Source organism: Mercenaria mercenaria, chromosome 9 (genome assembly GCF_021730395.1).
Source record: "Mercenaria mercenaria strain notata chromosome 9, MADL_Memer_1, whole genome shotgun sequence".
Classification (NCBI taxonomy): domain Eukaryota; kingdom Metazoa; phylum Mollusca; class Bivalvia; order Venerida; family Veneridae; genus Mercenaria; species Mercenaria mercenaria.
Window position 1 is genome coordinate 70,508,626 of NC_069369.1, and position 23,324 is coordinate 70,531,949.

General features: G+C 36.4%; 1 protein-coding gene across 1 annotated transcript in view; it reads right to left on the reverse strand.

The window, feature by feature from the left end:
- The window catches only part of LOC123547410 (uncharacterized), a 34,765-nt gene extending 11,895 nt beyond the window's left edge, over window positions 1–22,870 (reverse strand). Inside the window, exons 1-7 of the mRNA XM_053551666.1 lie at window positions 22,734–22,870; window positions 15,601–15,812; window positions 9,521–9,718; window positions 6,979–9,296; window positions 6,516–6,608; window positions 646–806; window positions 84–219 (exon numbers count right to left, since the gene is read on the reverse strand). Of these exons, the coding sequence (XP_053407641.1) occupies window positions 84–219; window positions 646–806; window positions 6,516–6,608; window positions 6,979–9,296; window positions 9,521–9,718; window positions 15,601–15,782 (3,088 nt within the window). The 5' untranslated portion in view covers window positions 15,783–15,812; window positions 22,734–22,870. The remainder of the gene's footprint in view (window positions 1–83; window positions 220–645; window positions 807–6,515; window positions 6,609–6,978; window positions 9,297–9,520; window positions 9,719–15,600; window positions 15,813–22,733) is intronic.
- Between the last annotated feature and the right edge of the window lie 454 nt (window positions 22,871–23,324).

Below are 23,324 nucleotides of genomic sequence, written 5' to 3' on the forward strand. Positions count from 1 at the left end.
CTGATCTGATTAAATAAATCCCCTTTAAGCAGATTTGTATATTTTGCAGGTGATACTTCAGAACTGTCTCTTGCAAGACTTACCAAATGGTTTTGAGAAGTCTGTAGCTATATTCATGATGAAGTCACCAAGATTGTCAAACACTTTGATTGAAACGTCATCTTTCACAAATATATGATCAAACTCGTTCACTACAATGGCTGATGGTCTACACATAGCCTGCAGTATAACAAGTTACATGCAAAAAACATTATTTCTGGGGTTTATTGGAATTATTCTACAAAATTTATAACATTAATAGAACAGTCACTATTACACATTAAAATTTGATCTCGACAGACTTTGCCAAAATACTTTGCATCAAATACAAATTATGCTTGTTGAAGAAACTCTTGAATTCATGAGACTTCTATTCCTTCACAGAAGATGCAAAGAAAGACTGGAAAACAATTGTGTCAGGATGTCCACTCAACCTCAAGATCCTGGGTTTGAAACACACCAAATATAAAAGTCATTTGATAGCACTTGACATAAATACCTAAAAGCAACACAATAAAATTAAAATCCTTTGAAGCAAAATAGTTTATAAACTGTTCTGAAAATTAATTACCGAGTAGAACTGATAAAACTAACCCAGATACTTACATCTCCTCCAAAAACCCGAATAAATTTTCCATTTTGGTCAAACAACTTGACACAGTGATTACCAGTATCAGCTACTATAATCTGCTGCAAACTGTTTGTAGTCACTCCAATAGGAAAATGCATATCATGGGAGCACTTAAATAGGAACTTGGCCTCGATTTCTGAAATTGACGCAACTAGCTTTAAATTCACAAACTTCAGGGATAAGTAATACCAGATTTATATAGCGCCTTTTTCATGATGAACACATTCAAAGGTGGCTTACATAGCGCAAAGGCAGCCACTCATGGCGCCAAATTCATCCTCTACTAGTACAGACACAGTGATCTGGCCAAAGGGACATACCAAGAGAAGGCCTCCAGAAGAGAGAGATATCCTTTAGATACAGGCCTGTCCAGCTAACTTAGTCTAGGTCTTTACGAAAAGACAGAATAGTTCTTTAACGAACCCATGAATAGCACCGATACACGCCAAGCCATCTTTCCTGGGAAGAACAAGCACTAGCCTCTTACAAAGATGGGAGACAGGAGCATCTCAGGAATTTCCAGTGCCTGGACCAGGATTCCAACCCCATACCTCTGGATTGACAGTCAAGCGTGTTACCAATGGAAAGTTACAATAGCAAATACCCTTGACCTCAGCTAGCTACAATAGCATATGTATCAAACAAGAGGACCATGATGGTCCTGAATCGCTCACCTCTTCCCACATGACCCAGTTTTGAGTATGACATCGTTTTTTCTACTATTTGACATAGTGACCTAGTTTTAGAGCTCATGTGACCAAGTTTTGAACTTGACCTAGATATTATCCAGATAAAAATTCTGTCCAATTTTCATGTAGATCCGTTGAAAAATATGGTCTCTAGAGAGGTCACAAGGTTTTTCTATTATTTGACCTATAGACCTAGTTTTCGAAGGTACGTGACCCTGTTTTGAAATTTACCTAGATATCATCAAGGTGAACATTCTCTCTAATTTTCATGAAGATCTCATGAAAAATATGGCCTCTAGAGAGGTCACAAGGTTTATCTATTTTTAGACCTACTGGCCTAGTTTTTGACCGCCATGACCCAGTTTAAAAACTGACCTAGATATGATCAAGATGAACATTCAGATCAATTTTCATGAAGATCTCATGAAATATATGGCCTCTAGAGAGGTCAAAAGATTTTTCTAATTTTAGACCTACTGACCTAGTTTTTGACCGCAGTTGATCCAGTTTCAAATTTGACCTAGATATCATCAAGATGAACATTCAGACCAACTTTCATACAGATCCCATGAAAAGTATGGCCTCTAAGGAGGTCACAAGTTTTTTTTATTATTTGACCTACTGACCTAGTTTTTTAAGGCACGTGACCCAGTTTCTAAACTGACCTAGATATCATCAAGGTGAACATTTTGACCAATTTTCATGAAGATCCATTCAAGGGTATGGCATCTAGAGAGGTCACAAGGTTTTTCTATTTCAAGACCTACTGACCTAGTTTTTGATCGCAGTTGACCCAGTTTCAAACATGACCTATATATAGATATATCATCAAGATAAATATTCAGACCAACTTTCATACAGATCCCATGAAAAATATGGCCTCTAGAGAGGTCACAACGTTTTTTCATTATTTGACCTACTGACCTACTTTTTAAAGGCACGTGACCCATTTTCCAACTTGACCTAGATATCATCAAGATGAACATTCTGACCAAATTTTATGAAATCCATTCACAAGTCTGTCTGCTAGAGAGGTCAAAAGGTTTTTCTATTTTTAGACCTACTGACCTAGTTTTTGACTGCATATGACCCTGTTTCGAACTTGACTTAGATATCATCAAGATGAACATTCTGACCAAACATACAGATCCCATGCAAAATATGGCCTTTAGAGAGGTCACAAGGTTTTTCTATTATTTGACCTACTGAACTAGTTTTTGATGGCACGTGACCCACTTTCGAACTTGACCTAGATATCATCAAGATGAACATTCAGACCAACTTTCATGAAGATCTCATGAAAAATATGGTCTCTAGAGAGGTCACAATGTTTTTCTATTATTTGACCTACTGACCTAGTTTTTGACGGCACGTGATCCAATTTCGAACTTGGACTAGATATCATCAAAGTGAACATTCTGACCAATTTTCATGAAGATCTCATGAAATATATGGCTTCTAGAGAGGTCACAAGGTTTTTCTATTTTTAGACCTACTGACCTAGTTTTTGACCGCACGTGACCCAGTTTCGAGCTTGACCTAGATATCATCAAGATGAACATTCAGACCAACTTTCATACAGATCCCATGAAAAATATGGCCTTAGAGAGGTCACAAGGTTTTTCTATTATTTGACCTACAGGCTGTCTAGCATACCCTGACAAAAAATTAGGGCTAATATCAGGGCAATTTGTACAAAAAAAAAATGGGCTAAAATTAGGAATTTGGTACAATTTTAAGGATATTTAAGGGCTAAATTTAGGAATTTTCAAATTAAAGTATGGACTTTAAAGACCATGTAATGTGCTTACCTTTATGTGATTGACATAAAAGTAACTCACAAATAGTGCTTAATTTACAGAAAAGATGTCTACCACTGGTAAACTGCTTTGAACTGTGCTAAACTGTTTTTTTCGAATTAGAAGAACTTTTAAACAACATTTAAAACATTTTCTCTTTTTGATCATTGCAAAAAAGTTAAAAAAACTAGAAAATGCTTTTGTAAAAAAGCGCATGTCTCCCCCAATGCAAAGTCCTATAGGCAAGAAGTTAACAGGGGTCAGGAGTGAAAGTCAAAGAGACACTGATGGCTGGCTGCAATAGGGATCATCTACTTGGCATGTCCAGTCATCCCGCTAAATTTCAACACTCTTGGCCTAGTGGTTCTCAAGTCACTGTTCAGGCTCCTGTGACCTTGACCTTTAATCAAGTGACCTCAAAATAAGTAGGGGTCATCTACTCTGCATGTCCAATCATCCTATTAAGTTTCAACATTGTAGGTAAAGTGGTTCTCAAGTTATTTCCAAAAAATGTTTTACATGAACAGGCCACTGTGTCCTTGACCTTTAATAGACTGACCCCAAAATCAATAGGGGTCATCTACTCTGCATGTTCAATCATCCTATGAAGTTTCAACATTCTGGATCAAGTGGTTCTCAAGTTATTGATCGGAACTGGTTATCAATGTTCAGGCCTCTGTAAACTTGACCTTTATGCATTAACGGAGTGACCCCAAAAACAACAGGGGTCATTTACTCTGCATGAACAATCATCCTATGAAGTTTCAACATTCTGGGTCGAGAGGTTCTCAAGTTATTGATTGGAAATGGTTTTCCATGTTCAGGCCCCTGTGGCCTTGACCTTTAACAGAGTCACCCTAAAATCGTTAGGGGTCATCTACTCTGCATGACCAATCATCCTATGAAGTTTCATCATTCTGGGTCAAGTGGTTCTCAAGTTACTGACCAGAAATGGTTTTCAATGTTCAGGCCCCTATGACCTTGACCTTTCACAGAGTGACCCCAAAATTGTTATGGGTCATCTACTCTGCATGAGCAATCATCCTATTAAGTTTCAACATTCTGGGTCAAGTGGTTCTTAAGTTACTGACCGGAAATGGTTTTCAATGTTCAGGCCCCTGTGACCTTGACCTTTAATGGAGTGACCCCAAAATCAATAGGGGTCATCTACTTTGCATGTACAATCATCCCATGAAGTTTCAACATTCTGGGTCAAGTGGTTCTCTAGTTATTGATTGGAAATGGTTTTCCATGTTCAGGCCCCTGTGACCTTGACCTTTGACAGAGTGACCCCAAAATCAATAGGGGTCATCTACTCTTCATGACCAATCATCCTATGAAGATTCAACATTCTGGGTCAAGTGGTTCTCTAGTTATTGATCAGATATGGTTTTCAATGTTCAGGCCCCTGTGACCTTGACCTTTGATGGAGTGACCCCAAAATCGATAGGGGTCATCTATTCTTCATGACCAATCATCCCATGAAGTTTCAACATTCTGGGTCAAGTGGTTCTCTAGTTATTGATCGGAAATGGTTTTCAATGTTCAGGCCCCTGTGACCTTGACCTTTGACGGAGTGACCCCAAAATCAATAGGGGTCATCTACTCTTCATGGCCAATCATCCTATGAAGTTTCAACATTCTGGGTCAAGTGGTTCTGTACTTATTGATCGGAAATGGTTTTCAATGTTCAGGCCCCTGTGACCTTGACCTTTGACGGAGTGACATCAAAAACAATAGGAGTCGTCTACTACAGCAGCCCTACAACCCTATGAAGTTTGAAGGTTCTAGGTCAAATGGTTCTCCAGTTATTGCTCGGAAATGAAGTGTGACGTACGGACGGACGGACGGACAGAGCAAAAACAATATGTCTCCTGGGGGAGACATAATTAGGAATTTTTGTGAAAAAATAGGGCCTTTTTAGGAATTTCCTTTGATTTTTTTAAAAAAATAGGAATTTTAGGCACATTGAAAAAAAAATAGGAAAAAGTAGGAATTTTAGGGACGCTAGACAGCCTGGACCTACTGACCTAGTTTTTGAAGGCACGTGACCCAGTTTCAAACTTGACCTAGATATCATCAAGGTGAACGTTCTGGCCAATTTTCATGAAGATCTTGTGAAATATATGGCCTCTAGAGAGGTCACAAGGTTTTTCTATTTTTAGACCTACTGACCTAGTTTTTGACGGCACGTGACCCAGTTTCGAACTTGACCTAGATATCATCAAGATGAACATTCTGACCAACTTTCATAAAGATCCCACAAAAAATGTGACCTCTAGAGTGGTCACAAGCAAAAGTTTACGGACGGACGGACGACGCGCGATCACAAAAGCTCACCTTGTCACTTTGTGACAGGTGAGCTAATAAGTTCCTTTTTTCATTTAAACACACTTTGGTCACTTAAATATTATTTATTAAAAGACAATCCTTTTAAGGAAAACATATTTTTACTCATACTATAGCATGCATTTATTGAAAGCCGCATCCTTAACATTGACAAGAGCTCGTAGAATACGAAATGCCCCCCTTGATGTATTCAGTAATTGCACAAGGAACAGAAATTATTTGGTCACTGTACACAAAAGTTCTACTATTCTTGGTCAATGTGACCATGGCCTTTGACCTACTGACCTCAAAATCAATAGGGGTCATCTGCTGGTCACGATCAACCTTCCTATTAAGTTTCGTGATCCTAGGCCCAAGCGTTTTCAAGTTATCGTCCTGAAACGGTTTAACTGTTCCCAGTTTCTTTGTCCTTGATCTTAGACCTACTGACCTCAAATCAATAAGGTTCATCTGCTGGTCATGATCAACCTCCCCATCAAGTTTCATGATCCTAGGCCGTTTTCAAGGAAACAATTTAACTGTTCCGGGTCAATGTGACCTTGACCTTCTGACCTCAAAAATCAACAGGGGTCATCTGCTGGTCATGACCAAGTCCCCTATAAACTTTCTGGATCCTAGGCTAATGCGTTCTCGAGTTATCATCCAGAAACCGTTTAACTGTTCCGGGTCACTGTGACCTTGACCTTTGACCTACTGACCTCAAAATCAATAGGGGTCATTTGCTGGTCATGACCAATCTCCTTATCAACTTTCATGATCCTAGGCCTAAGCGTTCTTGAGTAATCAACCAGAAACCAATTGGTCTACATACCAACAGACATCTGCAAAAATTTAAATGAATCATCTAAAAGACCAGTTCAAAGTTTATACCATTGGTAAATCTTAAGTTGACTCGCGGCATATTTTTACAAAACATTTTTTTCTTCAAATAATCTCCAAGTGTAGAAAACTGAAGAATGTAATGAAACATGTGTTAACTTTTATACTGTCATTTAACAATTTGCTTACGTTTTCCTGATGAATGTTTCAACCAATGAGCTTGTAGAGCACCAAGTCTTGAATAGGTTTTAGCACACCTCTGGTTGGCATCTTTCTGACCTCCTTGTAATGATAAACATCAATATAAAAACCTAAAACCTCTGTCATAAAACATTGTGTCCTACACATTTAGATATATCTATATTACAGTCGAACTTTACTCCCTTGAACTTGACTGGACCAGCAAAATTTGTTTGAATTATCTGTAGTTTGAGCCGTCAAACAAGGGATTTTGCCTGGACCCGACAATGATCTCGAGCTACTGTTGCTGTTTGAATTATCCTAAATCAAGTGAACCAAGTTTAACTGTATAATGCTTCTCACCTTTGTGCAAGTTTTCCCCAAAAGGGATAACATACTTTGGACTTGAAAACCTCTGTTACTTATTAAAATATAACAGAATTAGCATAAGAAAATTTACAAACATAATTACCTAGGAAACCTTTAACAGCACTTTTAAGATTCTTCAGATCTGCTTTCCGGTCAGCGGCACTGCCTTTGTTTGTGTCAGAATTTTCTTTATCAGTTTGCTTTGTCCCTGAAGTAGTGTCTTCTAGTTTCTCATGTTCCTTACCTTCATTTTCAGTTTTGATTACCTTTTCAGTCAATAGATAACTATCACTAAATTCATTTGCAGCTATATCATTTACAATGTTTTGTGCATTTGCTTCCTCGGCATTAAATGAAGTTACATCCTCAACATCCGCCTTTGCTTTGGTGCCTATTTCAACATTTCCTTCATTTGTTTCTGGCTCAGTGAAAAGGGTTTCTTTTACACCGTTGTTATTATCATCACATTTTTTCAAGTTTACGTCCTTTTTGTTGTCTGGCAACATTTGCTTCAAGTAACCTTTCAACCATTTAGTCTGGGACTGCAAAGTTTCCTTATTCAGTTCTCTAATCTCTCTTTTTGAAGGACTTTGATTTTTGGCTACATCTCTCAAGTTCACACCACTCGAAGCACTTAAATCAAGTACATCAGGGCCATGTAAGGTTTCAGACACTTGTATCTTATTATATTCGTCAGTAACATTTTCAAAATCACCAATAACTTGCTCTTTATCTTGTTCCAGTTCCGACTTTTCTGGTTTGATCTTCAAATTATTACTGATGAAACCAACAGTTTCAGCACAGCTTTTATCTGTATGTTCTTTGGCAATGAACCCACTGTCAATACTTGAAATAGAATCACTGATAGATGCAGTTTCTGAGTCTGCTTTAGATTTAGGTTCAGCTCTGTAATTCTTTGGAAGTCTTAGGGGCCTTCGAAGTGGTCTCATTGGCGAAATGATTTCCTCACCTTTGGCTAATTTCTCTTTCAATTCTTGACCAATATTTGAAAGCATCTGATCTATTTGCAATTTGTGAATCTCTACAACCTTGTGCCTTGAAACCTCATCTGAATTAGTAACATGATTTGATGTACTTTTGTCCTGAATCAAATCTATAGTATGTTTAAAACTCCACTTTTTAGTATCAATCTCAACAGATTCATCTGTTCTCTGTGTTCCTTCAATTTCATCAATATTACTTGATTCCAACAACTCTGTTAACTTGGTCGTTTTCTCAAGTAGCTTTTCAAATCTTTGTATGTCACTTAAGCATCCAGCTTTTTCACTACAACATTCTTCATTTTCTGCCTTGATTCCTGATTTTTCAGTAACAGAAGGATTGTCTTTACTATATTTCTCAACATGTTTTTCAGTGAATTCGATTTCATTGTCCCTTTCATTTGGGACAATACCATCCCCCAAATCCAACACCTTCACACAAGTCTTTTCACCTACACTGGAAGCCTGTTTTAAGTGTTCATTTCTCCGGTTCCCAAAGCCAACTGTATTTTCTTTTGGTGCTGGGCCCATTGGCAGTGGAATATTCTGTACTTCAGGTTGAGATAAACTGATACTTGCTGCAAGCTTGCCACTTTCTATCTTTTCATCTTTGTCTTTCTGAATGTTTTTCCCTTTCGAGTCAGCATTGGGAGATGTAATTGGAATAGCACATGATTTTCTTACAGGCGGTGTATAATGCTGTTGTGCCACCTGTGTCTGGTAAATGCATGCCGATTCTGGAGAAACAGACCTATTACACTGGTACAAAGGTGCATTCTGAACTTGATAACTGACAGTAGGGGAAGCTAAGGCAGTATATGATTGGTTAAACTGTGAGTCTTGATATAACGGAACATTGGCAAACATGCAGGAGTTCACCTGCATATTCGGCCCTGGCACTCCTGCAAGTTGATAGGATTGAGGAGCACCAGGTCGCTGATAAACCGAAAATCCGGGTGGTGGATTATGTGAAGAGTACGACTCGTATGTGCAGTATGGCATAGTAACATATTCAAAACCTGGTGGTGAGGTCTGAGGGTATGAGACATACTGCTGTTGACTGCACTGCATTGGACTGTACCTGGTGAGATCATGGCTCCTACCCTGGTTGTCTGCCACACATGTAACATCACTAGAATTTTGTTCTCTAACATTTTCGGTCTGAGTATACTGATCTATTTTTTCCATAACTTCCACAGACTTATCTGATTTATCCAAACCAGAGTTTTGGTCATTATCTAACCTACTTTTTCTTGCACTAAGAGCAGACAAGGAGGACTTTTTAAGCTTTGGGGACGCTCCTCTGATCAGGTCCCCAAACATGGAAGACATGATACTATCAGCTGGCAATGCTGGGTAAAACTCCAGTTTCATTAATGCATCAATCTCACGACTGTCTGATGTTACCTTGAGTAGCTGACTGAAAGTCAAACAAACAGCTAGTCACCAACACAATTATACACATTGTATCACAAGTATTTAAGAAAATGAAAACATTCTTGTGTCAAATTGTGTTTTTTACTTCATGAACATCAAAATTTTGTACAACTGACTTGATATGTTAAAGATTTAATTGCGACTATGACCTCAAATGTCACTGAAGATTAAATACCAAATTCTCTCATTATACTTCTATACCCTTACCTGAATTCATTAAGCAACTGTTCAGCTTTATGCTTATCTGTTTCATTATTGATACTTCTTCCAAACTGTACAAGCTTTTCAGTTTCAACACATAATTCCATGTACGAGTTGATATCAGTCTCGTATTTCTCACGTAGACTTGTGATCTCTTTGATTTTCTTGTCTAGTTCAGTCTGTATTGAGACATACATTTCTGACCTTAAAAAAGAAACAAAACAAAACTAGAGCTATCACTAAAGGTGATGAATGTACCCCCCGCATGCAATGACACAGTACATTGCAATTTGACGCACACAAGATTGCATAATTATGTGGACTGTATGTATATAGACTGTATGTATATAGTATAGTAACAAAAAACAAAGTCCCATAACTATGCAGAATATTAATCTAAAAGAATGTAACATGCACCATGCACAAGAAGGGTTGGTACTGATCACTTGTGTGAAGTTTCATTAAATTGTGTGCAAGGGTTTGGTAGATCAGGCACGCACAAGATTGCATATGCAGACTGTATGTACATAGTATGTTAACAAGAAACAAAGTCCCATAACTCTGCAATTTTTGTCGCTGAAAGAACCTAACATGCACGATGCACAACTACTGTTGTTACTGATCACTTGTGTGAAGTTTCATTAAATTGTGTTACGGGGATGAGGAGAGATGGTGCGCACAAGATTGTGTCTATGTATATAGTATAGTAACAAAAAAACAAAGTCCCATAACTCTGCCAATTTTTTTTCTGAAAGAACCTAACATGCCCCATGCACAACTACTTTTGTTACTGATCCCTTGTGTGAAGTTTCATTAAATTGTGTCAAGGGGATGAGGAGAGATGGTGCGCACAAGATTGTGTCTATGTATGTAGTATAGTAACAAAAAAACAAAGTCCCATAACTCTGCAAATTTTTTTTCTAAAAGAACCTAACATGCCCCATGCACAACTACTGTTGGTACTCATCACTTGTGTGAAGTTTCATTAAATTCTGTCAAGGGGATAAGGAAAGATGGTGCGCACAAGATTGCGTCTACGAACAGACAGACAACCTGAAACCAGTATACCCCCCTTACAACTTTGTTGTCGGGGTGTACAAAAACAATATATCTAATCACTACGGTTTGATGAAATCAGCCTATGCTATAGAGTAAGTACTAGTAACAAGAAGTTGCTCCCCTGAGTAACACACAATAACAGTGTAAACATGTTATACCTAGTGATTTCATGGAGACAAATATTCTGACCAATTTTCATTAAGATTTGACCAAAAAACATGAACTCTTGAGTCTAAACAAGCTTATTCTCTGGTGACCTAGTTTTAGACCCTAGACCCAGATAAAAATTCATGCAATATTTCATGCACACAAACATTCTGACCAAGTTTCATGCACATCAAATGAACAAGAGTGTTAACAAGTTTTTCCTTTGATTTGACTGGGTGACTGGTTTGACCCCATATGACCCAGTTTCAAATTTGGCCAAGAAATCATCAAGATGAACATTCTGACCAAGATTCATGAAGACCGGGTCATAAATGGGGCCTCTAGGTTGTTAACAAGCTTTTCCTTTGATTTGGCCTGTTGGCCTAGTTTTTGACCCGACATCATCTAGTTTCGATCCAGGCCTAGAGATCATCAAGATAATCATTCTGTGCAAGTTTGTATCAAATCAAAGCATAAATGAAACTACTATATGACTGAAAGGGCCAAAATAGAAAAATTCTGCCCCTGTCAGGGGCAGTAACCCTAGAACCCATCATGGAATCTAGCCGGTTTTCAAAAGGAATCGAGATTTTATTGTGACTTAAGTTGTGTGCAAATGTAGTTAAAATCAAATATAAAATGTCACTTCTATCGTGTTTACAAGGTTAAAATTACCGAACTTTGGCTCTTTTAAGGGTCTGACAGGTTCATCATGGAATCCAAGATTTATTGTTGTTGAAGATATTTTGCAAGTTTGTATCAAATCAAACCATAAATGAAGTCTCTATATGGCTGCAAAAACCAAAATGGTAAATTTTGGCCCTTTAAGGTTTCGATGGAGGCCTTGAGAAACAAATATCAAACAACACCAAATCATAGAAAGAAAGAGTTGTTTGACATGAAAATTGAACAGCATGTAAAACATGTATATTACTTTACGAAACAAGTGTCAGTATACTGATATAAACATTGAATTCCGGAAAAGGGCTGCCTAAAGGGGCTCCACTTCCGGACAGTTAAACGCCTTTAGAAACTCACCATTTTTAAAGAACTGTTACACATGTTTGTTTTGATGCATTTGCAATAGGGCCAGAGTTTTTTTATCTTTCGTTTTACGGGAGATTTTTGAAAAATGAGCAGGGGGAGGAGGGAATAAAAATAAAAATAAAAAGCTTGAAAGTGAGCATCTCGGAAAAAAATAAAAATAAAATAGAATTTTTTAAGATTTTTTTTATTTTGATTAACTTTCGTTTCAAGTTTTGTTTACTTGTGTTTGTGTCCAGTATTTAATATTGTGATGTATTGTTATGTTTTAAGACTATAAAAGCCATTTATACAGGATGAACATTGAATAAAATTTTCATGCATGCTTGTGAATAAACTGCTTCAGGCACTGTAACTCACACTGGCAAGTCTTTAAAATTCAGAAAGCTGTTTTACTTAATTTAAGTGGAAGACAAAAATTATTTTATCTGTTACAACAGCCACAGTAAATTTCAGTGACAGCAAGTAGAGACTAAACACGTCTGGTATAAAGTGGCCTAGTAGTGTAGTAGTTTTGGTGGTTTGGTTTGCTTGCATCTTCATCTGTGTAACCTCTGCTTTTTATACATAATATTTACTTATTGTATCTTTCACCAATATCATCTTTAACGAGCTAACTTAACAGTTTATGCCAGCTCATAATATACTGGATTTTATCAGCAAAATAAAGTATTTAATAACTTTGAATAACAGTCACAGTGCAGAGGGCAAGATTTTTTTTTCAGTGATGAAAAACGAAAGATAATCTAGCAAAAAGTAATCTGAAAATTTACCTCATTTAACTCTGTAATTTGCACCTTTTTATAATACACTTAGTTCAAGTACTGAAGTTGCTTCTGTAATTTGCACCTTTTTATACTACACTAAGTTCAAGTACTGAAGTTGCATCACTTTTTGTCAAAATATTGTCTCCAATAAAAAGTATTCTTTATTATTCTTTATACACTTATGAATTCTATTGAAGTTACAAAAGAAATGGACCATCTGTCCACTACCAGCTGCTTTATGCCAGACAGTCCCAAGCCTGTGTAAAGTGTGAGGGGTCACCATTGAAATAAAAATGTAAAAAAAATCTGCTGTTACAAACATTTATTTGTTCTGCAAACAACTAATGTTTTGAATAAAATTTAATGTCAAAGCACCTTTGATATTGTATTACCTTTCTATGGCAAACTTGGAAGTTGAATCTATTGAAAACAAAATGTGAGTAAGACAATCTTTAGACAATTTAATACTTTTATTACTGTCACTTTTATGAAAGGATTATTATGTACAATATTATTATTTCCCGAAAAATAATATTTGTTTGAAAAGTGTCTAAAAAAAATTTGGACACAATCATCGTCCATCCACCCGTGTAGAAAGAGAGAAAAAAAAACGTTAAAGATTATCGGTAATTCAGTGATAAACTAAGTAATGTTGACCTTGTTTTCATGATCAATTTACACCCCCTCTAAGAGCTAAAAGAAGTGTGTCAGTATCTTGACATCTGAAGCGGAGATCAAAGCGGTATTTTTTGCTCGAGATTGTCATGGCATTACGTCATGTTTTCGCGCCATGTGACATATCACTGTCTGATCGTACCGCATCGGTTCTTAAAATTGCTGAGAAATAGAAATCAATAAAAAATTTCTTCTTTAATTTGTTATCAAAAGCGAATGTGCTATATCCCGTGTAAAAGGTAAATGTCTCAAACGATAGTTACTATAGTGGATATCCTACCTCTGTGACCTATTTGCCCTCAAGGAATTTACATTATTGTTTGACAAGAAAACTTTTAAATTGTTGGTCAAAAAATACATGTACAAAGATTCATTTAAAACTTATTAAAAACCGCAGTGACATCACATTGCTTTATTTTAAAATCGCATTTCTACTTACGTTCACGAGGTCACGTAACCTATTCTGCCGCACTAACAGAAATCTGTTTGCCAAAAGTCGTCTTACTCCATGTATTGTAATCGCAGCCGCTTTTTCATTATTTAAGATTTTTTTATTCTGTTTTTTGTACTTTCTGGTCAAAAGTCTGAATTTTAAGCCCTTAGTATTCATCATTTATTTACTTTTAGAAAGAAATAAGTAACTAAGATCGCGCTGTTTGAATTTTTACAAATGATTATCTGAAAATTCGACCGTTTTTATAGAATTTTGCCTACATTTCTGTCGATATCTTATTAAAATCATTATAGAATTCAAAAAGTATTATTTCTCAAGGGGTGTTGAAAACTTGAAGCGAAAATATTAAAAAATGAATGCACTACACACGGTTTTTGTGTACGTGTCGATGTAAATTAGATGTTACGATAGGTCACACGTGCTTGTGGAGTGGAAAATTACCGGCATGACGTTTTGATATCTTTACGATTCGCGGGTAAATTCCAGTCAATCCAGGTAGCGACTGAACCATCTCAAAGTTTGTTGACGTTTTGTAGATGTAATTTCGGAATTTTGGTAAAGTAAGGACGTAAACAAACCACTCGCCCGATCGGTCGAGTACACAGCGAGGTCCACTCGTCCTACTCAGACTTAACTCGCCAATGCGAGCAGGCGAGTGGAATTTTACACCCTGTTAATGCCGACAAATGTACGGCAAACAACGATATTTTGCACGCGTTAAACTCCCTTCCTGTGAAATTACGCCCAGGTGAAAATACACCAATTTTATTTTCTTTGGGGCTGTAAACAACCGACCGGCGGAAAAAATAAAATAAAATTCGGGAAAATGAATTTTAATTTTATTCCACTTTTGCAATATTTAGGACCGGCGCTCCCGTAAAACGAAAAATAAAAAAACTCTGGCCTAGCATGCGAGTGGTGAAATTTCACGTAACAAGGTGGAACATAGTTTTCAGCAATTGTTTATCTTTTTTTCTTTACAAATGGCATTCATTTTCAAAGAGAGACAACTTTTTCTCAAAGATTACTTAAAATTATCGGAAAAAGTTGTTTCCCTTTGAAAATGAATGCCATTTGTACTTAAAATAATCGGGAACAGTTGTCTCCCTTTGAAAATGAATGCCATTTGTAAAGAAATAAAGATAAACAATTGCTGAAAACTGTGTTCCACCTTGTTATGCGAAATTTCACCACTCGCACGCTATTGCAAATGCATCAAAACGAACATGTGTAACAGTTCTTTGAAAATGGTGAGTTTTTAAAGGCGTTTAACTGTCCGGAAGTGGAGTCCCTTTTGGCAGCCCTTTTCCGGAATTCAATGTTTATATCAGTATACTGACACTTGTTTCGTAAAGTAATATACATGTTTTACATGCTGTTCAATTTTCATGTCAAACAACTCTTTCTTTCTATGATTTGGTGTTGTTTGATTTTTGTTTCTCAAGGCCTCCATCGAAACCTTAAAGGGCCATAATTCTGCAACCCATGATGGGATCTGGCCAGTTTTCGAAAGGAACCGAGATATTATGCCAATACAAGTTGTGTGCAAGTTTGATTAAAGCTGATTGCAAAATGTGGTCTCTATCGTGTTCACAAGCCAAAAATAGCAAATTCTGGACCTTTAAGGGGACATAACTTTGGAACACATGATGGGATCTGGCCAGTTTTCGAATGGAACCGAGATATTATGCCCATACAAGTTATGTGCAAGTTTGATTAAAATGAAATACAAAATGTGGTCTCTATCGTGTTCACAAGGGAATTGTGGACGGACGGACGACCACAAAAGCTCATCATATCACTATGTGACAGGTGAGCTAACAAAAAAGCGAACTGTACACCATGGTATGTTAATTTCAACTTATAAAAGAAAATTTACTTTCATGAAATTAATCTGCTTTTAAAACAACCTAATTTTACCATTTCATTAGCATAATTACCTGAACTCTATCAATGATTCGGACAGCTGGTTAACATAGACTTCTAACTCCTTTTTGGCTTTATCTCTTTTCATCATCAGCATTACCTGCCCAGACTTCAGCTTGCGTATCAAACCATTAAGATGCAGACATTCTCGCTGACCATGACGCAACATCGAATTTAGCTCCTCATGCAGAGCCATTTTCTAGTCTTGGTTTCAGTATTTCAAACTCTACAAAAAGAACAACATGTATTAAACAAAAGCTGTAAATTATTTCTGTTAGGAAATCCCCAATGAAATCTGCCAAGAACATTTTGTGGTATATATAAATGCTGTATTTGTTTTTATTACATCTCTTACAATGAATTTATGTTATTAAAGCATGAAATTGCCCCACAGACCTTTTTTTAAAGTATATTTTGTGTTTTGTTTCTGCAGTTTAGTGCCAGCGACAGTGTGCTGTGTACTGACACCAGTGTCCAGTAGATATCCCCTCGCACCTTTCAGATTTAAAGTCTCTTATTTAAAATTATGCATTATTTTCAGCTCATCTGAAGTTTCTACCTGAATAGTAGTGTTTAATTTATTGGAGCAGGTTAGTGTTCCAGCTAGGCCTAAATAGCAGGAGCAGGGCGTGCCCTGCCCCTTTTTCTCAGCGGCCCTTGCCCTTTTAATCAAACAAGAGCTCGTAGAACATGAAATGCCCCCCTTGATGCATTCAGTAATTGCACAAGGAACAGAAATTATTTGGTCACTGTACACAAAAGTTCAATGTGACCTTGACCTTATGTGTCTTTGATCTGGCCTAATGACCTAGTTTTTGAACCCACATGACCCAGTTTCTAATTTGACCTAGAGAACATCAAGACAAACATTCTGATTAAGATTCATAAAGATTGGGTCATAAATGTGGGCTCTAAAGTGTTCAAAAGCTTTTCCTGTGATCTGGCCTAGTGACCTAGTTTTTGAACAAACATGACCAAAAAAGTTAAGGGGTTTTATACTATACTGTATTCATTCGATCTGGGTGTGTTATAGGCCGGCTGATTTTCAAAATGTGTGGTGTGCCCCCCAACCTCCCCCCAATCTGAAAATGCTTCCTACGGGCCTGAAACTCAAAAGCTACTTGTAAACTGATAAACAGCATGTTGTTGAATGTCTTTACTGATTGATTTCTGATTTTATTGCAATGACTGTATCTGACCATATAAGTCTAGGATAAATCCCTAATCAGGGGTGTAAAATTCCACTCGCCCGCTCGCATTGGCGAGTTAAAGTCTGGATAGGACGAGTGGATCTCGCTGTATACTCGACCGATCGGGCGAGTGGTTTTTACGTCGTAGCTTTAATGAAATTCAGAAATTACTCGAAAAAAAGTCAACAAACATTGAGACTGTGCAGTTGCAACTTTGATTGACTGGAATTTACCCGCGAATCGTACAGATATCAAAACGTCTTGCCGGTAATTTTCCATTCCGAGAGCACGTGCGACCTATCGTAATATCAAATTTACATCTCCGTCACTTTTGTTTATCGACACGTACACAAAAAACGCGCGTAGTGCATTCATTTTTTAACATTATCACTTCAGTTTTTCAGCACTGCTTGAGAAGTAATACAATATGAATTCTATTAAGATTTCAATAAAATATCGACGGAAATGTAAGCAAATTTGTATGAAAACGGTCGAATTTTCATATAATCATTTGTTAAATTTCAAACAGCGCGATCTTAATTACTGATTTCTTTCTAAGAGAAAATGAGTGATACATACTATGGGCATAAAATTCAGACTTTTGACTAGAAAGAACAAAAAACAGAATTAAAAAATCTAAAATAATGAAAAAGCGGCAGTAATTTAAATACATTGAGTAAAACGATTTTTTTGGTAAAAAGGTTTCTGTTAGTGCGGCGGAATAGGGTACGTGACCTCGTGGACGTAAATAGAAATGTGGCTTTAAAATAAAACAAAATGATGTTGTTGCGTTTTTAAAAAGTTTTAAATGAATCTTTGTACATGTATTTTTTTTATATGAAATATTCTTCTCAAACGATAATGTAAATTCCTTGAGGGCAAATAGGTCACATGGCGCGAAAACTGTAATATGACGTAATGCCATGACAATCTCGTGCCACAATACCTCTTTGATCTCCACTTCAGAGGTCATGATACCGACACACTTCTTTTAGCTCTTTGATGAAAATAGACCAATTACTTAGTTTATCAACAGAATAATTGCCGATGATCGTCAACTTTTTTATTCGCTTTCAAGACGGGTAGGTGGATGATGATTATTGTGTCCATATTTTAAGACACTTTTCAAAATAATTATTTTTAGGGAAATAAGTCTTGAGAAAATGAAAATAACTGATGTTTAATACTTTCCAGACACTTTGGGAAACAACGGTAGGGGTTACACTGTGATTATTTTGCTATCGATGTAGTTAATGTGGAGAACAACTTGATGGTGGAGATGCAAAATTAGTGAAAGAAAAATGTCTGGTGTGAAAAGAGAATTTAAGAGTAACAACAAGAGCACCGCCTTGCGGGTGCTGACGCTCATCTGATTTTTTTTGTGTAATAGAAATATTGTCCTACCCATGATTTTCCAAGTCTAAAAAGGGCCATCATTCTTGCAAAAAGCAGGATAGAGTTATGTTTCTTGATGTACAGTGTCCACTTATGATGGTGAAAAACTGTTGCAAGTTTTAAAGCAATAGTTTGATAGTTTATGAGAAAAGTTGACTTAAACATAATACTCAACCAAGAAAATGATTTTCTAAGTCCAAAAGGGGCAATAATTATTGCAAAAATCAGGATGGAGTTACGCTGCTTGCTGTACAGGGTCAGCTTATGATGGTGAACAAGTGTTGCAAGTTTCAAAGCAATAGCTTTGATAGTTTAAGAGAAAAAGTTGACCTAAACATAAAACTTAACCAAGAAATCTGATATTTTCTAAGTCCAAAAGGGGCCATAAATCTTGCAAAAAGCAGGATGGAGTTATGTTTCTTGCTGTACAGGGTCAACTTATGATGTTGAACAAGTGTTGCAAGTTTTAAAGCAATAGCTTTAATAGTTTAGGATAAAAGCTGACCTACCGTATTTCACCTAAGTCTTGGGACACCCTAAATCTTGGGACACCCTTAAAATGTGGAAAAATAATTATTTTTCTTGACCCTAAGTTTTTGGACATGTATTTTCTGAGCGTATTTTTCGTCCCTAAGTGTTGGGACTAAGGTTTGTACTGATTCAAGATGTAACCCAAATACCGTTATTATACATTGTATGGTGTTGTATCGATCAAAATATCAAACAATTATAAGAACCAAAGACTATTTTTTTTAACATTTTCGTGTCGTGTTTTTACTAGTAAAGTGTTGTATTTTTTTTTTGCTGCAGCCAGGAAGTCCATTTTCCGTTATTTGTTTATTTTTATTTACCACTGACTGGAATTTACCCGCGAATCGTACAGATATCAAAACGCCATGCCGGTAATTTTCCATTCCACGAGCACGTGCGACCTATCGTAATGTCTAACTTACAACGCCGTTACTTTTGTTCATCGACACGTATACAAAAAACGCGCGTCATGCATTCATTTTTTTATTTTATCGCTTCAGATTTTCAACAACGATTGAGAAGTAATATAGTTTGAATTCTATGACGATTTTAAAAAGGTATAGACAGAAATGTTGGCAAAATTCTATAAAAACGGTCGAATTTTCATAAAATTACTTGCAAAATTTCAAACAGCGCGATCCTAAATACTTATTTCTTTCTAAAAGTAAATAAATGATACAAACTATGGGCATAAAATTCAGACTTTTGACCAGAAAGTACAAAAAACAGAATAGAAAAATCTTAAATAATGAAAAGGCGGCAGCAATTTAAAAATATGAAGTAAAACGATTTTTGGCAAACAGATTTCTGTTACGTGAACTCGTGAACGTAAATAGAAAATGCGGTTAAAAAACAAAAACAATAATGATGTTGTTGCGTATTTTTAATAAGTTTTGAATGAATCTTTGTACATGTACATGTATTTTTTGTCACGACACCTTATAATAAGATATTCTTCTCAAACCATTTTGTAATTTCCTTGAGGGCAAATAGGTCACAGAGGTAAGATATCCGCTATTATAGTTTGACACGTTTACCTGTCAGTTTATACGGGATATTGCACATTCGCTTTAACAAATTAAAAAGAAGCTTTTTTTATTGATTGTTACAACACTAGATCTACTTCTCAGCACTTAAGAACCGAGGCGGTACGATCAAACAGTGATGTGCAACATGGCGCGAAAACATGACGTAATGCCATGAAAATCTCGGGGAAACTATACCGCTTTGATCTCCACTTCTAATGTCATGATACCGACACACTTCTTTTAGCTCTTTGAGGGGGTGTTAATTGATGATGAAAACAAGGCCAATTACTTTGTTTATCAACAGAAAAATTACCGATAATCGTTGTTTTTTTCCCGCTTTCAACACGGGTGGGTGGGGGATGTTACCCGATGACGATTATTGTGTCCATATTTTTGGGACACTTTTCAAAATAATTATTTTTCGGGAAATAAGTCTTGGGACAGTGAAAAAAATAATTATTTTATGCTGTCCCAAGACTTAGGTAAAATACGGTAAACATAAAACTTAACCAAGAAAACTGATTTTCTAAGTCCAAAAGGGGCAATAAATCTTGCAAAAAGCAAGATGGAGTTATGTTTCTTGCTGTACAGGGTCAGCTTATGATGGTGAACAAGTATTCCAAGTTTCAAAGCAATAGCTTTGACAGTTTGGGAGAAAAGTTGATCTAAACATAAAACTTAACCAAGAAATCTGATATTTTCTAAGTACAAAAGGGGCCATAAATCTTGCAAAAAGCAAGATGGAGTTATGTTTCTTGCTATACAGGGTCAGCTTATGATGGTGAACAAGTATTCCAAGTTTCAAAGCAATAGCTTTGATAGTCTAGGAGAAAAGCTGACCTAAACATAAAACTTAACCAGGCAACGCCGACGCAGACGCCGACGCCGACAACCGCTCAAGTGATGACAATAACTCATCATTTTTTTTCAAAAAATCAGATGAGCTAAAAATGAATAATCAAAAAGGAAAAGTAGTGTACGAGCTAGGTGTTATGTTTGAAATTTGCTTGTTGTACATAATACTCCTTCCATAAAACGTGACAGTATTAAAAATGTCAATTATTAGGGCGAGTGACTGTCCACTAAGGGCGAGTAGATTTTACTAGCTACTAGTCCTGCAGGGCGAGTGGTGTGAAAAAGAATTTTACACCCCTGCTAATTATCCCCGTTATCAAAATAATTTTTTTCTTAAAATATGAAAGTAACTGTTATAAATAGGGCTAAAAGAACGATTTTTACTTTGATGTAACACATTCTGATAGTGCTCCAGAATGCACCAGGAAAAAAAAATCTGGGGTAGGCCATGCTCCCAGACCCCCCTAGATTGCTTCGGTTAAAATTTGTGACTGGCTATGGCACTGAATGACTAGAGTGGTGGAACCTATGCTGGCGGTATTCCTATGCTCGCGGTATTTCGATAAATACGCTCTCTGCAGAAGCACTGATAAAAATATTTCATCATGCTATGTTCAACACCGACCAGTGGTGAAATGCCTTTACAACAAACGTAGCGATAGCCGCGCGTGCCGCTCACGTGACGTATACAGCAGCCGATATATTTTACGCAATCTGTATCCGTCGCACAAATCTTACACAAATATGTCAAAATCACGCAACTACAATTAGTTTTTAAGAAATCATGCATTAAATTCAGATATAAGATACATTTAAGAGCAAGATGTGATGAATGTGATGCCTGGCTACACTACGAGTGCCTTTCGAAACATGAAAAGATCGGTGTTGACCTTAGTATTTTGATAAAGTCCAAATGGCTCTTTCTGAGATGTAGGGAGGAGTTAATTTCCAACACACAAAAGAAGTGTAGAAAACATTAGTGAGTTAATCACTGTCGTTGTCTGAATCTTTAATACTTGAACATTCTGTTTTTAAATAACATTATCATACGTTTTCAAGCTTTGTTCTAATAGTGATTCCATTTCTGTAAGGGAAATATACACATAGAGGCACATACTAAATTTTATCCTCATTTCTTTTGTGTTTCACATAATAAATGAGTAATGTTCTAAATATTATATTCGCATATGCTTGTTTGTTCATTTTTAGCCTGCTGATTTTTTTTCCGCCTTAATTTAATCGATATAACATACCGCCAGCATAGGTTCCCTTCAGGGCGAATTTTCACCTTTTCACGTATGCCGTGTCAATAGCTCACGAGACGACTAAGTCACGTAATGACGCACATCAACAATATGTTTCCATAAAAGGAGGATAACTTTAAGTTTTTACATAGGCAAATCGAAATAATAATTTTTTCTTGCTTCTTAAAAAGATTATATATGTACAAAATACCGCGAGCATAGGTTCCACCACTCTACAGTTACACCAGCAGTGTCTCCAAAATGATAAATGAACTAAACTGGCAAACCCTAGAACAATGCCGTAAGATCAGCACAGTTACTCTGTTGCACAAGATCCAACAACACCTTGTTTTTGTTGACCACAGTCACCTTAGACCTACTAGAAACTTTAACTACTTGATACCTTATACAGACACATTATCATGCAAACTCCTTTTTTCTCAGAAGCATACATCTGTGGAACAGTCTCCCTGTGTCTTTGCAAGCTAGTCCCAGCCATCCCAGTTATTTGCTGGGCAGCTACCACCCTTCTATCAGTTCTAATTCAACTTCCTGCTTTTACTTTTTAACCCGACCTGTAACTGTAAGACAGTTCTTTTAATTTATCTTTGAGATGCACATAATCCCTGTATTCTTATTATTTTTAACAGCTATCCCCGACAAAGCGCCTGCTAGTTATAATCGATAACGATTGTTAAGCAGCATAACATAGACATAGACAAATGGACGTATCATGGTATTACTTTCACGATCAAGAAAACTGTGTACCAGTGTCCGCATAAATTTCCCAGAAAAGTGAAAAGTAATAAAAAGTAATGTATTGAACCACAGGCTTAGCTAACAATAACAGCACCCTGTATTCCATTAATACCATAGGCTTCAGTTCGTAATTCCAATTTAATACCTGTTTTCTTATTTATATGCCGGTCACTTCTCGTGTTGTTTTTCATGTGTAAAAAAATTCTGCGTAATCTGTAGTTCATCGAAGGGGTGGGGCTTTTCCATGACAAGGTGAACTATTAATAATTTCAACGCTTATTACACAATGTGTTAAAAATATTCTCAAAATTACTCTTCATTTCATTTTTCAAAGATACATTATCTCAAAACGGACGTAATACTTTTTACGATAAAGAAAAGTATTAACCACTATCATAATTAATCCACCTGCAGTTTTACAATGAACCTTCCCAATCTAATTCTCGATGACGCAATAACTCCCGCCAAATTTTATAGTCTGTGGACCAAAATAAAATTAGAATTTTAGCAATAACAATCATAAATATTAGCAACATTCGTAAGAAATAATATTGGCAAAATTAATTGATTATTTACTGCAGGTTTTTGTTGCTAAAAGAAGAGGAAAATGTAGAGGTGGAATAAACAAATGATATAGTTTAAAGACTATTTAGATAGACTGTCTCGCGGGATAATTTGAAATTTCACGGTGTAATAAAAGATCGTAATAAAACAAATTAGGTAAGTTCATTGAATG